The sequence below is a fragment of the Cyanistes caeruleus genome, chromosome 1 (genome assembly GCF_971803275.1).
Source record: "Cyanistes caeruleus chromosome 1, bCyaCae1.hap1.1, whole genome shotgun sequence".
NCBI lineage: Eukaryota > Metazoa > Chordata > Aves > Passeriformes > Paridae > Cyanistes > Cyanistes caeruleus.
In genome coordinates this window covers 39,844,934-39,866,838 of record NC_141701.1, presented here as the reverse complement: position 1 = coordinate 39,866,838, position 21,905 = coordinate 39,844,934, and the positions used below count along the sequence as shown (strand labels likewise).

At 44.5% G+C, this 21,905-nt stretch overlaps 1 protein-coding gene across 2 annotated transcripts in view; it reads left to right on the top strand.

The window, feature by feature from the left end:
- Window positions 1-21,905, top strand: part of RGS20 (regulator of G protein signaling 20) — a 34,049-nt gene that overhangs the window by 3,140 nt on the left and 9,004 nt on the right. Inside the window, exon 2 of one of the 2 annotated variants that reach the window (XM_086888178.1) lies at window positions 12,758-13,111. In XM_086888178.1, the coding sequence (XP_086744304.1) occupies window positions 12,758-13,111 (354 nt within the window). Of the gene's footprint in view, window positions 1-12,757; window positions 13,112-14,427; window positions 14,530-21,905 lie in introns of those variants that run through there. The other variant, XM_086888186.1, reaches the window with a different exon arrangement.

The window sequence follows — 21,905 nt, the reverse complement described above, 5'->3', positions numbered from 1 at the left end:
TTCCCCAGAGAGCTGCCACAGTACACAATCATGTCCAGATTACACCTGGATAGAACCTGTTTCACTTCTATAACATAATTGTGGTTTCTAAGCATATGGTCTCCAGATTTGGTTGGGTTTACATGAATAATGCACCTACAGACAGCAAGTGACTGGGCAAGTGCAGAAAAGAAAGCAATGTCAGGGCTCTGAGGGCATTAATAAGTGTTCATGGCCCTGAGCAGCCTCAGCTGGGGTCTCCACCCTCACCCATGGACCCAGCAGCTCTGTTTAAGTTTAGCCCACAAGGCCTGTTCCCTTGAGCTGAGCCTGAAGGAGTGATGGTCTCCAGTCAAGTGATGGCCATGTAGTGGAGCCTCTCACCCTGGGCTGCCTTCCTGGTTTGACCTTGGCTGTCACCTGTCAGTGTGGGCTTGCCTGGTGGTTGTGGGACCTGATCATAAATCTGATCTGAGGAGTTGACTCCCACCTTGCTGTGATACTGTTTTATGATCTGGATCTTTCTTGGATTTGTGTTCAGTTTGCCTTGCTCAAGTAGTGGGGGTGGGATGTGGGATCCCTTTACTTCCAGCTCACCTTTGAGTGAGCAGCCTTGTTCTTGCTAGGGATTGAGGCAGAATCCTTTCCAGCTTTCAGCCATTTGCTTCACCTGCAAGGGCTTTCTTTCCTCCACAGGGCATGGAGCAGAGAGGTGAAGAAAAGCATAGTGTTAAGTGAGAAGGTATGTGCCAAGGAGACACAGAGAGCAAATATTAATCCTCCTTAAACAATAACCTGTAGGCTGAGGCACAGTGATACCTGGTTATACCAGCATGGTTTTTCTGCTTGCCAAGGGCCATCCATTTCAATTCTGCACGGGGGACCAGGCAGAAATGGAAACAGCCTCAAGCATGCTGTCTGAAAGAGCAGCCTCAGGGAAAAATGGCATCCTTTATCCTTTGTCTAGCTGATCACAGCTCTGCAGGAATCCTTTGAGCCTGGAGATGTCCAACATTATTCTATGAAATGCTTGTAATGTGAAAGTCACTCATGACCACACATAGCTCACCTAAATTATTTGGCAACTGCTGTGAATCATAATTTCTTTGATAAAATTAGAATCCATTCACAAAAAAATTCCAGAAAGGTCAAAAATCATATAAGTTGTTATTTGCAAAGGAAGACATGGCAGTTGAGTAATTGTACAGCTTTTATCCAAGTATTCCAGTGTCTTCAGCTGATGAGTGCTGTCAGTCATTAATTGCTATTATTCTTAAAAGTCCCTCTGAAGTCAGATGCTGTCTTTATCTTTTGTAAGAATAGGAAAAGTCCTGGTATTAGTAAATATACTCACCCTTTTCAGTCAATATAATTCCCACCAAGTACATTTTCATGTCAGGAATGTTTATTTGCCATTGTATGTTTTTCATACTTAGTCACGGTAGCATATGAGTGAAAGCTTGTGATTGTCAGAGGGTGTTGAGAACAAACCAAGCAGTATCTTATACCAAGAACACACTTCTGTTCTTCTGAACAGGTCTTGTACATAGTTATACAGGATGAAACATAATTTAACAGTCACATATTATCTCTTAAGTTTGAGATGGGCACAAACTGTATAGCTGGGGATTGAACCACTTTCAGATGCAGCCAGCATTCTTTGCTTAAGACAAAATGTATTCTTACATAGCAGATATAAAATTGATATGTTTGATGCTCTGTTTTATTCAAGAGCAAGGAGACAGAATTCTGGGAGAGATATAGGAGTATTATGGGGCATCTAGGACCACCAAGTTATGAGCAACTAGTCATACTGATAACTTCTTTAATGATACAGTATATTGTTTGATAGGGAAAAGAGTGGGTATTTTGCCAAATAGTTATAGATTAAAATTAATAAAGTAAAATCATACGCACTTAAAGGTAAGCAAAGTTATTTCTGGGACAAGCTGGAGAACATTATCTCTCTATTATACTCTCTGGTGGTTAATTTTGTTTTCTGGACATGTATCCTTTACAACAACAGTATATCCTGTCCCTGAAGTGCTTTCACTAGTTAAGAAAGGGCTAGTCCTGCACATTTTACAGACTCTATCTGCAATGTTGTCTTGGTATCAGCTGGGATAAATTAATTTTCTTCCAAGTAGCTGGTAGAGAGCTGTGTTTTGGATTCAGTGTGAGATTAACATTACTAACAAAGTGAAGTTTTAGATGTTGCTAAGCACTGTTTAAGTCAAGGACTTTTCCATTTGCCATGTTCTCTCATTGAGTGGGTGCACAAAAACTGGGAGGGAGCAAGGCCAGGAGAACTGACCCAAACTGGCTGAAGTGACATTCTATACCACAGAGTATGTCATGCCCGGTGTATGAACAGGAAGGAAACAGTTGTCCAGGAGAGGCCATTTCAGCTCTGTGGGTCCTGCTGGGAGCAGTGGAGGAGCACAGGGTGCTGTGAATGGGGCACCCTTCAGCAGACCTAGCCTTGAAAGACATGCATTGAGCCACTGGCTTAGCTTTTGTCAGTGCATGGGACTCATTTTCACTACTTGCTGGCTAACCCTGCACAGCCTTGCAGAGATCTTTCATGTTGGGTTTGGGGTTTTCTTCCCACATTTTCTCTAGGTGTCCATAGTATATTAGTCTGTTCCAGGCAGCTCAAAACATTAAATATAACTCTTTTTAAAACATTATCTTTTAATCTTTAGCATTATGCATGAAAGAACAGGTGAATGTGGCTTAAGCAACAGTTGTTGTATCAGACAGAAAAAGCTGTGGGCTTTTACTGTAGGGGTGGTGGGACAGGTTTCCTAGAGAGGTTTTGAAGTCTCCATCCTCAGAGGAATCCAAACCCTGCTCATCACAGATCTAGGAAGCCTAAGGAGCAGGAGGCAGAACTAGAAAACATGAAGAGGCTCCCTTCCAATCTCAACTATTCTGTGAAACAAAAAGCTCTTCAAAGAGTCTTTCTTTTTAAAGAGTTCTGTAATTATATGGCATAATAATATTTTTAATTCATAAATTCTATTTTCTTTGCATCCAGAAACACTTCTCTGAGAATAGCTGGCTGTGTTGCTCAGCATTGTCTATAAGCCAATAATAGCTGCATCGACAGCAATCACGGAGCATTCTTTTGTAAAAGTTGTCAAAATAATAATGTACTACACATTAATGAGTGGATTACTTGCATATTAATGGTGTGCAAATTTTCTAGTCCTCATAGATAATTTGTACTAATTTGCAATAATGTGTTTTTCTAATTTAGTGATTTACATATTTTACTATTGAAATAGTCCTAAGGCTTCCTTTTCACATGTGCACTTTTGAAATGGGCAAAATGCAGATTCCTAGGCTGATTAAGATATTACTGTCAGAAAGAATTTAATGAATATAATAACCAAAAGACAAAGTGCTTTTACAGTAGTTCTGGAAATTTTTCAGCAAAACAATCCTAGACTGACCTGAATTACAGAGATTGTTTTTATTAATATGCAATGTCCTTCTCTAAGTGGAACAAAATGTCATGCTGATTAATAAATAACCTACTCTGCCTAAGTCTAAATCAACTCATTTGAGATATGGGTAACTGCAGATTTACAAATACATTAATTTACTATATGCTTTCACCAGTAAGAATTAACAATTTAGATAAAGGACACTGGCAAAAGCAACTTTTTTCTGGAAGACCATGGAGACCTTCTTAAAATGGCATCTTGTCTGAGTGTCTGGGTGTCAGAAGGAATTTACTTTTACTCTATGGTATAACTCTCAAGCTCAAACCTGATGAAAGCAGATGACTTCCTGTAAAATACATAATTAAAATGACGTACCTTTCTGCATCACCAGCCCAGCGTAATGGAATTGGTGTTGCTCTGACTTGCAGTTCAGCCTCGGTGCCATGATGTGATAGAGATCACCCAAGTCTAGCATTCCCACTGTACTCTGGTTTATTTCCAATACAGCTTATTTCTAATTGAAAGAGGAATTTGTGTACGGGGTTTTTTCAGCTGATTTTTCTCAGGGGTTTCTGAGTGCCAGAGGAATCCTGAAGTACCAGGTTAGCAAATCCTTCCACTGGAAGACACCAGGAGAATGATTTGGGGTGCAGTATCATGGTAATCAGAGGGCTGGAGCAGATCTCCTATAAAGACAGGCTAAGACAGTTGGGAATGTCCTGCCTGGAGAAAAGAGGGTTCCAGGGAGATCTTAGGACTGACTTCCAGTACCTAAAAGGGGCCCATGAGAAAGCTAGAGAAGGACTTTAGACAAGGGGATGGAGTGAAAGGGCAAGGGGAAATGGCCTGAAACTGAAAGAGAGTAGGTTTAGATTAGATATGAAGAATAAATTCTTGACTATGAGGGTGGTGAGGCACTGGAAGAGGTTGCCCAGAGGGGATGTGGAAGCCCCATCCCTAGAAGTGTTCAAGGCCAGGCTGGATGGAGCTCTATGAAATTTGGTTTAGTGACAGGTATCCCCGTTTATAGGATGTGGAAGACTGGAAATAGATTGTTTTTAAGGTCTCTTCCAACCCAACTCATTCTGTGATCTAAGATTATCAAAGACGCTTCTGGGTGGGAGTTTGAAAGTATCATCTGACATTTGCTGCTAGGATCAGCCTAAATATCCATGCCTGCTGTTTAAATTCATTACTCCTTGCTGTATATGCCATGAACATGAAAAGTAATCTACTCCTTCTCCTTGTCTGTTTGTATACAATGCACACTGTCCAAGATGCTTTTCTCATGAGTGATGCAAAGACACAAAAATCATGACTTCCACGCATGCTTTTTCACAGTAATTTCTTTCCACAAAATTTTCAAAGACTTTACAGGAAAATCAATGTTTATTTCAAGCCTTCTAATACTTACTCAGTCCTACATTTGCTGGCCCCTTCTGCACAATAACAGGATAGATTTTTACTCCACTTTATTTACATCTTTACATAAAGCAGCTTCAACCAGTCAAAACAGAGAAGCAGAATAGGTCAGAATCCCGTCACAAATATCTTAATTTAAAAGTCCAACTCCACATTGCCAGATGACAGCTAGGTGCGTCCCTCTGAGAAGGTCAAAGCCAAAGCCATGCCAAGCCAGGAAATGCAAGGGAGAGACTAACACACTACTCCCAGAGACCCCATGGGGGATGAAAAGACCTTGTTTATGTACAGTGTAAGTAAATGTATATTTCTTCACAAGCATTAACATTTAAAAGTGAGACAGGCAGAACATTATTTTTCCATCAGACTCATACAAAACAGGGGCTGAGGGCTAACATTTGGGAAATGGCAAGGATCTCTGAGCAGGTGAACTGGTGAAGCCTGGCTTGCAGCAGCCTGTGCCTGCTTTCTGACAGTTCTGGATGTCTCAGAAGGCTTGGCCTTTCCCAAAACCCCTCCCTGTCCTAATGCTGATTCCAAAACTTTCAGGAAATTAGATGCTGAGATTTTTAACCTAAGAGATATTTATTCTACCACCTTATGTGGTTGGAAACAGCCCAGGAGGCTAATTGCCTTCAGTATTATACTTCTAGTGTCATTCTCAAAATAAATCTTATCTAAAATACCATATCAACAGTTAAAGGTAAGAACAGGCTAAAATAAATCTGGAGCTGCCCAGTGATGCCTGCCAAGCAGCAGCTGATTGTCTCACAAAATGTCACATCTGTTTTTCTGGATCACTGTAGCAAGCACTTAATTACTCTCACAAGAAGGATGAAATTATTTTCAGGAGCCTAGAGATGTCAGTTTATGCTGAGGAACTCATACAGAAAAAGAGGAAAGGCTCAAATTTGTTTTGTTATTTATTCAGTTCCAGTTGTGAACACAGCTTAATTTCAGGAAGTAGCTGTGATTTTTCCTGTGACATTTTGTGTGATTTACTTTAGGAGTAAATAAATAAGAAAACAGTTCTCACTGTTCTGTTGACTTCACTGTTTCCTTTGAGAATAATCAAGTTTAAAGCAAAAACAATGGGTCAGGCTTAGACCAAAATAGGATAAATTATTAGTTCTTGAACTGTGTAACAATTTATTATGAGAGACAGGCAGATTATAATATTTTAAAGTATTAATTTTCTTGCATTGCAGTGCTTCATTTTGTAAAAATGCTCTTTTCTTTTGATTACCAAACCTTCTTATGAGACAGTTGCCTTTGGGAAGAAAATCTCCTTTTAGGCATTTCTTGCTAATACTGTAGTTTGGTATCCCAGGTGAGCTTTGGCACTCACGCCCTTTGTGACTTTTGGTACTTGGAACTCATGCTCAGATTTGCAGAGTTGCTCAGACTGTGCTGGAGAAGCTGCTGAGTTGCTCCTCTCTGACCCCTTGTCCTGTTTATTCATTTGCAAATTCTTGCTCAATTTGCTGATTTACATTAGAATTCTGTGTGGTAATGCACTGGACATCTATTACATTTCTATCTGAATATGAGCTCTAAATAACAGGGTTAAATGGTGTTTCTCAGTTTACATCCAGATATTCTGAATGGTTTGGCATGGAAGAGTTTTCCAGTCATAAGACTGACCAAGTGAGTCACAGCCCTTAAAAACCAAGGTCATTTCTTCCAACTAGCATAAACTAATGTTCACTGAAATGTTTGATTGTGAAAGATGGTTGCTATTTTGATGACAGACTAGTCTTTCTCACTGCACTGCATTTATTCTGTTCATACAGACTCTGTGCAGATAAATGCATGTGCTTCATTTCAGTACAAGAATAGTATCTTACTGAATGATTTACTTCCTTAGTAAGAGATGATTCAAGGAAACTCCAAGGCTTTCTATTCACTTCCACAGGCATACTCACTTCTACATAACAGGGATAACCTGACCTCTTTAAAAGCATTATTGTTGGGTACCACTGGTGAATCAGTACACTGGGATAGATAACACCTGAAGTTTTCCCCTTCTCAAAATATGTTCACACCTTCTCCTCACTGCCATTCTTATCAAACCAGTTCCTTTTCCTCTCATCATCATTCATATGTCTTTTTAAGATGCTGGATAAATACTCCTGGTCACCAGCTCTATCTATTTTGCAGACTAACACAGAGTTTTCTCTTCATGCAGCACCAGTCTGCAGCCTTCTTATTGATACTGCCCTTTAACCTCATACTCTTCAGCAGTCTCTCATTGCCTGCTCTTTATTCTTTTGTTCTTTTTTTCAAAGGAATTATCGTGTATTTCTCCTTTCATGTTCTCCACCACCAGTCCTATAAGTGAATTATATTTTCTCCCACCAGGCTTTTAACATGGCTGCATAATTTTCCAATTGATCCATATTTTATAAGGTCCAAAACCTGATTAAAATTAATGGCAGAAATCACGGTGCCTTTCTCAGGAATCTTGTCAAGCTGGAATGTTACTGTGCAGCCACATTGTGAACCAGGCTTTCAGACTCACTTTGAACTACTCAAAGGCTCTGAAACCTCGATCTGTTCAGGAACACTGGCTGCAAATTGCCCTGTTAATCTTCCTGTCTGAATCAGCTCTGGAATGTAACCACAATGCTCTGTAAGACCTAAAAATTGCATTCCTGGCAGTTTTGAATCCTTCTTTAATTTAACTATATTTATTACCTTGCAAGCACGTGTGTTAAGGATCCTGTGTAATAATTAGGTTATGTGTGACCCAGAATATCAGAGATACTTCTGCAGGTCATGGTTGGTTAGGTAGGTACCTCTTGAGTGACAGTGATACTACAAAGATATTTTTACTTTTCCTATCATGAAAAAAAGCGAAATATTGTTACTCCAACTGATCATTTGATTTCCATACGGGCAGAGAAGAGGAGCCCTAATGGCACAAGGAGGAATAGTGCTTTGGCTCGAATCCTTAAATGTTGAGGCTCTCCATTCAAATTGTAGGTGCACAGTGACACCTTCTGGAAGCTTGTAATGAGCATCCCTGAAACGCTTCCTCCATCGTCTGGAAACTCCCAATTTTTGTATGTAGAACTGAATCTTCTTCAGCTCAACATATTGACCAGAGATTTACTACAGGATCTATCATGTCACTGGCACATACACTAACTGAATATAGTCATGATGGAAGAGATCTTTTTTTTAAAATCAAGCCTGACCTGTAGGGATTTTCACTGATTCCGAACAACTCAAAGGTTTATGGGGCAAAATAGTAGAGGATAGAATTAGAGCTGTATGCTAAGCTCACGGTTTAAAACAAAATGTAGTTGGCATAAAATTTTTAATTATTTAATGTCATACATCAAGTGAGAGGATCAGAGAATATAGTAAAGATTCAACTGTGTGTCACATTGCAGTTTCTAATTAGATCTTCTCTGCCCAAGCCACCACCTTCCTGTGTAGTCTGCAAATCCGCCAAATACTCTGCATCACCAACTCATTTTGAACACATAAGTTGGGCCACAGAGAACTGTCTGAAGGCTCACAAACCCCACAGAGCCTGCACCCATCAGCTGGACTGGATCAGAATGGGGAGCTGAACCATCACTGAGCTGACTCTGATGCTCTGAAACCTGGCATTTGGTGCTATTACTGGAGAACATATCCTTATCTCTGATATTGAATTCCATCTCAAATGTTATTTCTCTTTTAGGTTTCCTCTGCCTTAGAAGCAATAAAGATGTGATATGTAGGAGTGGAAAAGAAACAGAGTTGTGAGTGGAGACAGCAGAGGCTTCCTGCAGCTTTGGAGCAGACACTGACTGATATAAATACTGAAGCTAAGGGTTGTGTCAGAACACACATATGGGAATGGACAACCCTGAGAAAATACATCACCCTAGAAAGTGACCTTACAGTGATGAAATAATTATCAAAGCACTAAGCAGAGTCACCAACTGCAAAAAAATTGTGCCTGCACTGAGATCTAAATCAAACCTAACCACTTTGATAACATTTCAAGCCCTAATGTAGTGCAATCACAGGTTTTAGCATGAGACCTTGAGGAAACCTAATCCTCCAGCAAAAGGCTAAGAGACACCCTATGACTGCATGAATGACATGACAGTGGGACTTTGACACTTTGGCTTACACAAAATAAATTCTACTGATTAATTAACACCCTGCTATCAGTGTTGATGAAAAATGAAATACTAACAGGCATCCCTGCACATAGGACATCTTAGTTAATGCTCTGTGGGACCATGCTACTCTATGGTTGGCCTTACGTGTTTGAAGACACCAGTTTATTCATCCTCCCATCAACACTGAATCTATATTTCCTATTTGAAATCAACCACTGATAGATCTAAAAATAAAAGTGGCTTATGCCTGTAAGAAAGTGTTGTTGAAAAAATACAAATATTTAAAAGGTCAGCAAAGCTACTTCCCATAATATCACTGGTATTATGTTCACTTCAAAATATGGTTATTGAAATGCATCTTTTATTTTATTTTTCTTTTTACATTTTTAGTTTTCATTAAGGGGTAAGGGAAAGCAAATACTTGAATACTGCTGATACATAAAGAAAATTGAAGTTCAGCTGAAGTCCCTGGAAACTCATTCTCCTTCTGAAAATATCTCCTTTCCCAGAAAAGCCTATCAGTCTTCAAAATGATTTGTAACAAGTGCACTTTAATGTCAATGAAAAAAGTAAAAAATGGCTTCTTACTCTCTGTTTGAATTGCTCCCTAATTCACTATGAATCAGCTCCATTCAATGGTCTAGAAACTCTCTTTTTAACAACTTAAGGGAGCAGGAAACACTGAAATAGACTAGAACACAAAAGCTGCCATACAAATGTGTCTGACCTCTCCTTGGGCAGGGAGCAGAAGTTCAGGTATGAGAGCAGGAATCAGCCCTCACACCTTAAAGGCAAACAGGCCCCAAAAGAGCTGATACATGCATTATGTCACCCATTGACGTGTGACTGCAAGAATGTTGGAATACAATGTTATTAAAATACAGGTACATGTTCTGTATTATCTTTCTTGTCACCTGTTCTGAACAGTGAGAACAAATTAAAATGAAAAAAAGAAAAAGGTGCCATACAAGTTTTCAGTAAAAAATAAAATAAAATAAATATAAACAATAACAGATTTCTTCATTTCCACAAAGGGAAAATTAGGAAAACATGTTAATTGGACAAATTTGTAGAAAGAGGGAGGGTAGAGTCTAAGAAATATCCAAAGGGACAACATTAAATAGCAAAGGTACCTTCATATAAAACCATCCCTTTGTGATTTAGAATAAAAGAAAACTACTGCATGCTGAGTAGAATTTCCTCCTAAAAGTTTATCAAGAGCTTATGAGTCTAATGAAAAATATTCAGAAAAGTTAAGTAAAGGGTGGAGATGTGTTTTCTATTGCCTGATATATTAATATTGAAACCAGATCTCCTGATTTGTTATTTATCTTTTGTGTTACAGAAAAAAGGTATCACTATATGGGATAATTAAATTAAATACACAGCTCACATGTAAGCTCTCAATTTTCCATAACTGACTTTTTGAAACAGAGATAAATGCAAGGTTAAATGCTCCCATGCCTTGCTAGATTGACTTTTTGCTTTCTCTCTGTCCCAGTGAAGTTGAATTAACCTGAACAAAGTAGGGCAGTGTAGGGGACTGAGAGTGAGGTCACAGAGACACATGCAGAGCAAGCTACTCTGATGACTGAGGGAACTTGCTTTGCATGCTCACATTCCTTTAGAGAGAGAGAACGGGTTCCAGTCTGTGTCTCTCTACTCTCTACTCTAAACCCCATTTTGGTTCCAGTCTGTGTCTCTCTACTCTCTACTCTAAACCCCATTTCATCAAAGTCCAAGCCCTTGTTTATGCAGTTCTGCCTCAAGCAGCTGGACATCAGCCTGCATCCCTCACTCAGGGAGAGAGGAGAAGATGACTACATTAACAATTTTGTGAGAACTTCATGCCTCCACACCATTCAGCTGTTTCAGGATATGGTTGTGTACACATGCAGTGATGCAGAGGTCCCTGCCTGCAGAGAGAGACAGCATTGCCTACAAACCCCAATCACTGGAAGATAGTTAGCTTAGGTGGCTTTGTTTATCTAACACCATTTATGCTAGGGAACAAAAATACCGTATTTTTATACAATACTGCCCACCATCACCATGCGTCATGAATTTCAAAAAAAAAAAAAAAAATATATATAGCCTTCTTTAATAAGGTGTTAGCTAGAACCATGAAGGGTTTGGGTTAGTAAGGACTTCAAAGATCATCTCATTCCAAACCCCCAGCAATGGACAGGAACAACAGATCATGACTCTCCTGAGACAAACGAAAAGGCTGATGGAGTAAGAACATACCTTCTAAAGGGGTTACACTCCGCCAGCATTTTAAACCTGAATTTGATCAAGCATTCCTGCTAAGATTTAGGATGCCATCTGGGACTGTAGTCTCAGGAGGTCTTAGGGGAGTCACATTTACTCACCAGTCTGAGAAATGAATGCCTCTCCTGGTAAAGTTACCAAGAGATGAATTCAAAGGCCAGTGGTGTTTACAGGTGTTTTGAGCTTGGTCTTAAGCCACATCAACAGCCACCCCAGTACACTTACTGAGACTTTGTTCCCTTTTCTCTGCCAAGAAGTGAGGCAGTGCCATTTAGTCCTACTTATCAAACCTATAATATCTCCATAGGTCCTGTCTGGGCCTTGGCAATTGTAGTTTGGCACAGAAATCTGTTCAACATCAGTTCTGTGCTTTCTGCCACAACGAAAAGGGCAGAGATTTGCAGAAGGGCTCCTTGCCACTGGGCAGGAGTGAGGTTGTGGAGTGGGAATCAACCTTTCTATTTTTTCTGCTCTCCTGGGAACATTGTCCGGTTTCTGCCGTAGTTCACCTCTCCAAGCAGACCTAGGGGAACTCTCTGCTGCTAAGCAACAGAAAGCTCTCCTTCTGTGTAGGAATGGCAGCTTTCCCCGCTCATTTCAGCTCTAACAAGCACCTTCCCTGGCATCAATGGCACCACAGCCATGTTCTCCCATTCCTGTAGCAGTTTCTTTGGCCTTCAAGGGCAGCACCATCACTCTAGGAAGGGCTTTCTTCACACTGTGTGGACTTCAGTTCCTCTCTGTCTCTTTGGTGTCTGGTTGTAGGCCAGAAAAAGGGACAATGTTTTGGGACAGGCTTGATGAAAGAATGAAACCCCAAACACAAAACAGTTAGAAATCATTGCTAGAGAAAAGGCAAGCAGCGGTATTTTTCGTCCGTTCTTGCTCAGAGCCCATGCTCCATCAAGGTGGCTCCATCTCTGCAGGACAATGGCATTCAGCAAGGAAGGGCAAGGTCACGATATCCTGACGGCCGCAGATCAGGGCGGGCCCGCCGAGCTCCCCGGCCAGGGCGGGAGGCGGAGGGGCAGGTTCAGGACCCTGGACAGGTCCGGGAGGCAATGGCTCGGCTCCGCTCCCCGCCGCCGCTGCAGCTCCGTCCGTCGTCTGCGGCCGGCTTTTCGGGTGGGGATCTTTTGGGGAGTGCTCTTTGGGTGCAGGTTTTAAGTGGCCAAATTGGTCCCCGTGCTCCTCTGGTACTGTGGGCAGCCCCGAGCCCCAATGGGCACTGGCTGGGTACGAGAGCTGTCCTCCAGCCCTCGCCTGAAGGACCGGTTCAGAAAAGTTAAAAAGACAGAGTGTACGTGGGGGCGAAAGGGGGAGCGAGGACAGCAGGGTGTGGGTTCACGGCTGTCACCTCTCCAACCCTCATCTTAGCACCGTGGGGTTCTGCTAGGTGTGCTGGCCCCCCGCCTGCCCCCTCGGTGATGCTCACTTTGTGTTTCTCTCTCTTTCTCTCTCTCTTCCCGCCCCGTCCCTCTGCTCCCACACCTCCCCCGCTCGCCGCAGACTCCGAGGCCTGCCAGGCCCCTCGCCTCGCTGTCAGCTCTGCTCTCCAGCCCTTTCCTGCGGCCGCAGCTCCCTGCCCGCCGGCCTCGCCCGCGCTTCGTCTCGGCGCCCCGTCGAGACGTCCCGGAGCCCCGCTTCTGTCCCGCGGCCTTGGCGGCGCTGCTGGCCGGGAGCGGGGCTCCCGCCCGCTGCCCGCTCGCCGCCCTGCTGCGGGGCCGCTGGGCTGAGCCGCCGCCGGCCCCCGCCCCGGCCCCGCCGCCGCCCAGCCGCCTCCCCCCGGAGCGCCGGAGATGCCCGGCGTGCCACGGAGCCGCGCCGCCGCAGCCCCGCGCTGCCCCCGAGCCTCCCGGCGCCGTGAGTACCGCTCCTGGGGCCGCGTCCACCCCTTCCTTCTCCTCCTCCTCCTCCTCCTCCTCCTCCTACTCCCCGCACCAGGGAAGCCGCTGTCCGCCCACGTGCCCTCAGCCGGCACCGGCGGGGGAGTCTCGGGGGCGCAGGGCGAGCTCCCGCGGCAAAGCCCCCGGGCGCCACAGGGAAGCCGCTGGTCCCATCTGCCACCCCCAGCGCCCCCGGGTCCGCTGGCTCCGGCAAGGGGGCTCCTGCGGCCGCCCTGCTCCGCACCCGCTGCGCGGGCGGGAAGGGAACAGCCCCGACGGCAGCCGGGCGCCGAGCTCCGGGATCCGGGAACGCGTAGGGCGTTCACGCACCCGATCAGTCTTGGTTCCACGGGAAGACAGTGTCGGTCTGCCCGGGAACGGCAGAGGTACTGGCAAACCGCAGTCGTCCCATTAACCCTTGTCCCGGCAGACGGCTGCCCGGGGGGGTGGAGGCTGCGGATCGTTATCGGTGAGAGAATCCCCTAAACGCGGCGATGTTCCTAAGGACGCCTCCGAGGAGCGGGGTGAGCGCCCAGGCCGGCGGCCCCCGGCACACACGGCTGCCGCAGCCGTGTCACACCTGCCCCGCTGAAGCGGAGAGCGAGCCCGGGAGAGCCCGGCGGCGGCGGCGAGCCCTGCCGGGAGGCGGCTAGGAGAGGGAAGACGTGTATCTTAACACGCAGTTACTTAAAATGCGAGCACGTTCCAGCTCCGGGTTGAGAAGCCCGTCTCTCTTGTTTGGCATCTGTGAACATTGAAGCACCAGCACCGAGCCCCACGGCGGCACCGCCGCCTCTCCAAGCCCTTCCCACTCCCTCCCATCAGCGCGCACACACACACACACACACAGAGACACACACACACAGAGACACACACACACAGAGACACACACACACAGAGACACACACACACAGAGACACACACACACACACAGAGACACACACACACACAGACACACACACACACACAGACACACACACTCTCCACTCACACGCTCTCACGCCGGTCTCTCCGGCATTTCTCCCTGCGGCGCCTGTCCCATGGCTCCCCCCGTGCCCTGCCCAGTTCGCCGCCGCGGTGCGGGCGCTGCTGCGTTTAATCCCTTTGCACACCGGCCCTGAGCCGTAGCAGCCCCCTGTGTTCGCCTGGCCGGGGGCGACCCGGCTCCAGCCCACCCCGTCGGGCCGTGCCGGGGCGGGGAGCGCGGGCTGCCGGCCTCGCTCCCTCCGGCCCCAGCCACGGCGAGCGAACCCACCCGCGGCCGCACCGCGAGCCGAGCCCGCGGGGGCCGGGCGCATGCGTGGGGCTGGCGAGCCGCCGCTCCCGGTCGCCCAGCCCGCCGGGACCGGAGGGGAAGCGTGCGAGGACGCCCGGCCGGGCTCCGCCGCCGACACCGTAAGTAGCGCTCGGTCCCGCTCGGCGGCAGCCGGACACCGCATCCCGCGCTCCGGGCGGGCTCGTCACCGGCAGCCGCGACCCCCGTGCCGCAGCTGGAGCCGCCGAGGGTGCAGCGGGACGGGACGGGACGGGACGGGACGGGACGGGACGGGGCGGGACGGGACGGGACGGGACGGGACGGGACGGGACGGGACGGGACGGGACGGGACGGGCTGCGCTGCCGGCGGTGGCCCCCGCGGCCGGGGCGGGACAGAACCTCCCCGGGAAGAACCACAGGGACTCGGCGCAAAAGGCGTTTCCCCGGCTCTCCCGGAGAGTCTGGAGCTGCGAGCCGGGAGCTCCCGGAGCTCGGGTTCTCACCTCCACGTCCCTCCCCAGGGGCTCCCCGCGCAGATCCCGGGTAGCACCCTGCTGACCTCGGCTCCGGGAGCGGGCTCAGGATCCCGCCCTGGGAAGGGATCGCACCCCCGGCCGAGCCACCTCCCTGGCCCCAGCGCAGGTAACGCCTCGGCTCGGCCCCGCCAGGCGCTCGGGGGCCCTTCTGCCTCGTCTCACGAGTGCGGCCGAAGATGAGTGTCACCCGTGCCCCCGCCCCACCGTGAAGGGGATCCCGCGGTGCGTGTGCTCCCGGAGCCCGGGGCTCCCCTGCCAAGTCAGAGAGATAAGCAGCAACAGGCGAGTTCTTCCGTAGAGAGTCTTCTAGTACCAGCCTGCCTCATCAAGCATCCTCAGAGAAAAGAAAGCTCTTCCTGAGCTCTGACATTAGGTAACGTCAGTCGGTAAGAAAAAGCAGGTAAAAAATTGGACACAAATACAGAAAGTTAAATAGGATTATCCTTGTAGACTCCAGTAAAAACCTACAGTAATTTAGTAGCGGTGTAATTTACCTGATGCAACCATTCCATTATTTCATTTTTGCTGTTGAAAAATGTAAAATGAAAACTTCTCCTATGGCACTTGTCGCTATGACATAATGGCAAGGAGTCTCCTCGTGCCTCTGTTGCACAAACAGAATGTCACCATCGAATCCAGTGCTCTGCAGAGCTATGGGCTGTGGAGGCAGCTACATGACTGCTGTATTACAGGGCCAGAAGCAGTACACACCAGTTCGACTAAGCAGAACACCAGAATCATCATCCACTAGGAGATTCCTAGTTGTGGTTCCTAAAATTAGGAACGTCATATTGAAATTAGGAGTGTCTCTCTAAACTCAGAGCCAACTGAATATAAAACTAGCACTATGCGTTATAAAATGTTCAAAGGTGACAGAACAGTTACTTTATTTCCCCTTTAATTTTTTATCTGCTCCTCACATCTATACTTACTTTGATATCTTTGCTCTGGGTCCCAAATACTTAATAATGGAAGCATCACCTAAGCTGTTATACAACTCTAGACCCCTTGCTTAGAACAGTGAACATATTTTGGGGAGAGTAGTGATGTCTGAGCTTGAAGCAGTGGGAAGGAGTATTCAGGCTGTGGGTGCCTGTGTCTCTTGGAGCTCAGGTCAAATGTTGATGAACTTGAAGCATATAAGCTACTATCAGTACTCAGTCACTCGCAGAAACTCGTCCCATTTTTTTGTCACTAAGAAAAGTGACAAAGGAGACAGCCAATCTTGGAAATACTCCGGAGATCTCCTGGCACTCAGAAGTAAGAGGATTCTTAGCTGGAGGTTCATTACTCCTCACTTGCTGTTTCCAAAACTTGTCAAAGCCAGGTGAAGCAAAGAAGCCCAGAAAGTGTCATGGCCAAAGTGAATGTGTGCTAAGCCAAATTCTGACCTCCCTTCAGCATTAAATCCAGTTCGGTAGTCCTCCTCCTGTCTGACGCTGCCGGCTGGCACTACAGGCAGAGGGTTGCTATCACAGTGCCTGCCCTGCAGAGCAGCCAGATGCCAGCGTAGTACAATCCGAAGTGAATCGCGACAATCGGAATCAATAGGAAACAGTGTGTGAATCACCGCTTAATGAACTCCGGGGTGAGTCATCCCGATTCAAACCAGCTTTCAGACCAGTACAATGTCAGTCAGCTTCTCACACAGTTCAATGTGAGTCAGATCTCAGCACCGAGTACAATGTGAAATGAGTCACTGACTAATACAGCGCCATGTGCCTCCAGTACCCAGTGCGAGTTGTCAGAGCTTCTGTGTGATATGAGTCACTTCATAGTACAGTAAAACGGGCTTTTTGGAGGCCATTCATAATTAAGCACAATGCAACCAAGCTCTCAAGAGGAGATAATGGGAGTGAGCAGAGTAAACTGCTACAGGCACCAGTTTCACTGCACAGTAGAGAGGTTTGTAAAATATTAGGATGAATGGTTTTTTAAATGTTATTGTTTCTTACAACAAGCTGCATAAAAGTAACTAGAAGCCATTACTTTCTCTGACATCAGAGCCAGCAAAAGCAGGGTTGAAGCAGTGGTAAAAATCCCAGCACTGGAGATGCCTGTGGGGTTTTATGTTGGTTTTTCTTCCAAGAGAGCTGATCAATCAGTGTGACTGACATACATCCACTGAGGCTGACCCCAGATGCCACAGAAGTCGAGGCAAGGGATTCTGACAGTTTGTGCTGTGCAGAGGAGAAGATCCTGACACTGATTTAACTTAATTGCAGTTTGCAGTGACCTAGTTTGTGAAGGACTCAGCATGGGATAAAGTTATATCCATACTTACATTCATACTGCTCCACTGTCACAGCATCCACATAATCAGCTGGACAGAAACAACAGGTTGCTCTTGTTGCTTTTTCTATGCAACTGGTAAGGAATTCTTTCATGTCTTTCCCTTATTACAGGAGAAATAATGACAGTGACCCTGCTCATTACATGTTGAGTAACATTTTCAATGAAGTATCATGATAAAATCAAAACTAAAGAAATTCTTTATCCAGAGGAGATATAAGACATCTCACTAAAAAACAAACAAACAACACAAACAAAAAAAAAACACAAAACAAAACAAAAAAAAAAACACACAAAAATCCCATTGAAGCCCCAAGTAACTAGGTTTCTAACAGGAAAGTCAGATTTTACTCAGAGAAAGACTTAAGTGCAGGAAGGTTTTGGAGGGAATGGCCTCATGTGGTGGCCAGCTGGGCAGAACTGAATACCAAAGAAAAAAGAGCAGAAGACATCTAAGGCATTGGTAGAAAAATACCTGTTACCAGTGACATGATCAAGGCACCATTACCTGTTACTATGTGGGTGTGACACCCTTTCAGCCATCCCTTTGGAAATGTAACACAATGCTTTCAGCTGGGTAGATGAACAGCTCCTCTGAGCTGCTGCTTCTCTGGAAAAATAAAGTAAAACAAGCAGAGGTGCTCAGTTTCTGGACATTTGACATGAAAGTATTCCAGAGCTGTTAGTCACAGGATAACACTTTCACTTGCAACTTTATCCACTGAAGCCTTTAGCAGACTTGGGCACAGCAGTGAAACAAAAAGCTGATTTATTCCATGTGCTGCCTGTCTCCTTTCTGCTAACCTCTGTCTTGCAGTCACAAACTCTCAACCATCTCAGCCGCCCCACTAAAATATGCCAAATCTGCAATAATACATGATAACTTTTGAGGAACTCTTGCTCTTAACCTACTAAAGTGGGCAATCTGATAACTGTGCCTAAAGCATGTGCATATGTGTGGGCGAGTTCATTAACATATATTAGAATTCTTCTCTGTCTAAAATAGCACACTGCTTGATGCAGAAAGCCTGCTTGTCACATTTGTCAATGAAAAGGAAGAAGCACGAGCATCAAGTTTCCTGTTCATATTTCAGTTGACAGTGAACTGCCACAGGCTTCAGTGGGAGTTTGTTGCAGCCCCAAATATATCTGAATTGTTAAAATATAGATTTAGAGATTTATTTGGAACTTGACCCCAGTTGAAAGCCTCTTATGACATTAGTAGATAAGAACAGAATCTCTTCCAACTCACTGGTTATCGTTACTGGGAGGATCCAAAGTCAAAGCAACAACCGTGAGAGTTACATAACCTCACCTAAAGCTTGCTGACACCAAGAAGTGGCTTTCATTGCTTTAGTGGAGTTTGGGTCAGGCCTGAAGTATTTACTGAAAAATAACTGGACTATATGATCCACATCTGTGTCCTCACTCCAAGTGGCTGTCAGCTAGTGTTCCAGCAGAAGGCTTCCCAGGCTGTGGAGTTACTGGGAAAGCTCCGTGCTGTGGCCATGCAAATCAGCCCCAAGGACAAGCTAAAGGCTTGCACACCTGCCTGACTGTAATGTGTACAAGGAGGAAATATTAAGTCTCAGTAATTAAGTTTAAGTAATAGAATCTTTGCACTTAAAGCTGAAAAAATGTCATTGTATTTTATATAAAGTGGGGATAAAAGTATAAAGTTTTAGCTACAATCTTCTGTGTATTCCTGGGTTTGGGGCTTTTTTAAAATTTGATTAAGGTTTTGTTTTATTTTTTAAATTTACATTTGTGGCTTGGATTTTAAATATTCCTCCTTTGAGAATGCTATTTTCTTAGTAGCCCACCTTTCTGCTGAGAAATTAGCAAATACTATAAATGTTACAACTAAGCCAAATATCACCTGAGGTGTTTTTAACCAGGGAAATAATTTTCACTCCTGACCTTTACACTCCTTCATGTTTATAAGGTTACATGGTGAAATGCTTCATAATCTGAATGTCAGATAAGTATGCTTTGGAGTGGAAAAGATATGACAGACATTCTTTTTTCACCACCTCAACATTACTCTTAAGGCATACAGTGATTTTGCCACTGTTGTCAAAAGTAGCATCTCAGATGTTTGCTTAAAACCTTGGACTTTTTAAAAATTACTTATTAGCATGCAATAATATGAGCACATACTTTTTTATATTATTTTATATAAGATAGATAGATAGATAGATAGATAGATAGATAGATAGATAGATAGATGCTATCTAGTGGGATAAGAAGCAAGAAGAAGAATTAATGCCATTAATGTTCATCTATTTTTGTTTCATTGCTCTTTAGGGACAATTTTATAATGGACTAAATTTGTTGTTACTGTTACATAGAGAAGGACATCTCTTTCCTCAGGAGATGCAGAAACTCTGCACCTAGGCATCTGCAGAGATGCTACATTAGACTGACTTGAAATAATGGACCAACAGGAGACAAACCCAGTTCTCATTTAAGTATTTGACTAATTGGTGCTCTCCATGTGGAATTTGAATGGTTCTGTGGATTCTTCCAGGCAGGACCCACTGTGCCTAGACAAGTTTCTTTATGTTCCAATGTGCTGATTAACCTCCTGCATGAAGAATATCCAGAATCTCCAAAGCTACAAAATCAACCCAATTCTGCACAGACTGCAGGTAGTCAGAGGAGACTCGTAAGTGGCCAGTCACTGGTCTGTAGTCACAAGAAACTTCCTGCAGATGCAAAAATGATCATGCAGGACAGACTCATGTGCACAATTTAGGGAGGTAGAAGATGATTTGTAGCTCCAGACAACCACCAGGGATGGATCATGTGCACACTGGAGCTGTCCCAGGGTACATGAGACACCTGTGTGTAGGATCTGAGCAGTAATGCAGGTCCCAGAGCCTCACGTGCTCAAGCCAACACCACCACTATGAGGACCTGTGCAACAGAACCCCCTTTCCATTTAGACACTGACTGTCCCATTCAAAGATTTGATTCCTCACAGTGAGTCAATATTACCAAAATTAGACCCTACTGATTGTTTGTGTTATACCCAGAAACTGGCTAAAACCGTATCCAGTCTGAGTATAAGCAGAGCATGAGATGGTATGGGTTGAAGTCCTTTGGTTAAAAGTATCTTACATCACCCCATCACTAACTTGAAAGTATTTTTGGATTCCTCAGAAAACATGTACAAGATAACAGTCCATCTCCAGTTTTCTAATCCTCAGTGTTTTCTTCTCTAACCCATTTTCAAACAAGGCACATTGCTGCTCCAGATGGTGGGGACAGAGAAGGCAGACTCCAGTTCTTAAAGTGCAGAGAACATCCAGTACAGAGGGTTCTCATACAATTTTTTCATTCCCATAGCACCTTCAGAGAGGTCTGGAAATCTGATGTCCCAAATTAACAACTGTAAAATTACATGACTAGAAGACCCTTTCACTACAAAGGTCTAGAAACACCCTCTCCTTTTTGCCCTGAAGGATCCTGAAGGCAACATAATAACCATCTCAATTCCCAGAGATCCACAAACCAATCGAGCAATTGCTTAAATTGTTGCCAATGTGGGCTGCACTATAAAGGAGCAAGGAATTTTGTTAATCCCTGCAAATAGTGTCCACTGGAGTAATTGATAAATCTACTGTCCATTCCTGCACACAGCACAGCTCAAACCCAGCAACTGCCTGGCAAGGCTCACTACACAGCCCTGGTGGCTGCAGCAAGAAGCAGAAAAGTGTGAGGGAAAACTTCCATGTCCTACAGTGAAATTCTGGATATATTAGAAGCAGCCAAAAGATACATAGATACATAAGACAAGGCACTTGTGAAGTCAGGTAAACAGTGCTGAGATAGATCACTTATTGCTTGTTCTGTGAACCTGACCAGCCTGACACGGTTTTGTCCTATGGGACTTAACACCATGTGCACCAAAGGAGCTTCTACAACCCTGTAATAACCTGCATCACTGCTCAGCTCTCTACCTTGCCATCCTGTAACATGGACCCTGGATGGTATCTAGCCCAGGCTAACTCATTATTAATATCAAATAGAGATATGAATGTGTGAACATAAAATATCTCAAAATTAGCCTATACAAACAGCACAAGTCTGAATCCAAGTTACATTTTTCTAACCAATAATAATTGTTGTGTACTGTTCAGAGCAGCCTGAAATGTTGTGAGATATACGGACCTTCTAAAAATGTTTTATATGCTATCCCTCTCTAATTGAAATGTGAAAATGCTCCATTTAAAAAAAATATAGGTATCTGGAAGAAAATTAATACTTATTAATTCCATTCATGTGAATCTGAAGCTGACAGAAAGAAATCTGATTCTACAAATGCATTCTACATTTCTGTTAAGATTCCACATTTTGAAGCAAGAAAGGTTGGGGAGGGAGAATTGGAAACTATGTTCTTTTTCTCATTTTCTATTCCTGGTCATTTAGGCATTGCTTGTCAGATTGGGCCTTCAGAGTTTCAAAATGGGTTATAGTTTCTACATATATTGTTGTTCTTGTATTTTATTCCACCTGCTACACAGGTGCATCTTCTGCTACCATGTCATGCATTTTTCTCTTGGGAGAGTGGGTGGTTCTCACAAATACAAAAAAACTATTAAGCTCTACAAGACAGAAATAAATTCAAAATTAAAAAAAAAAAAACAACACAGTAGCCAAAGTGCAGCAAAATGTAATTCTGC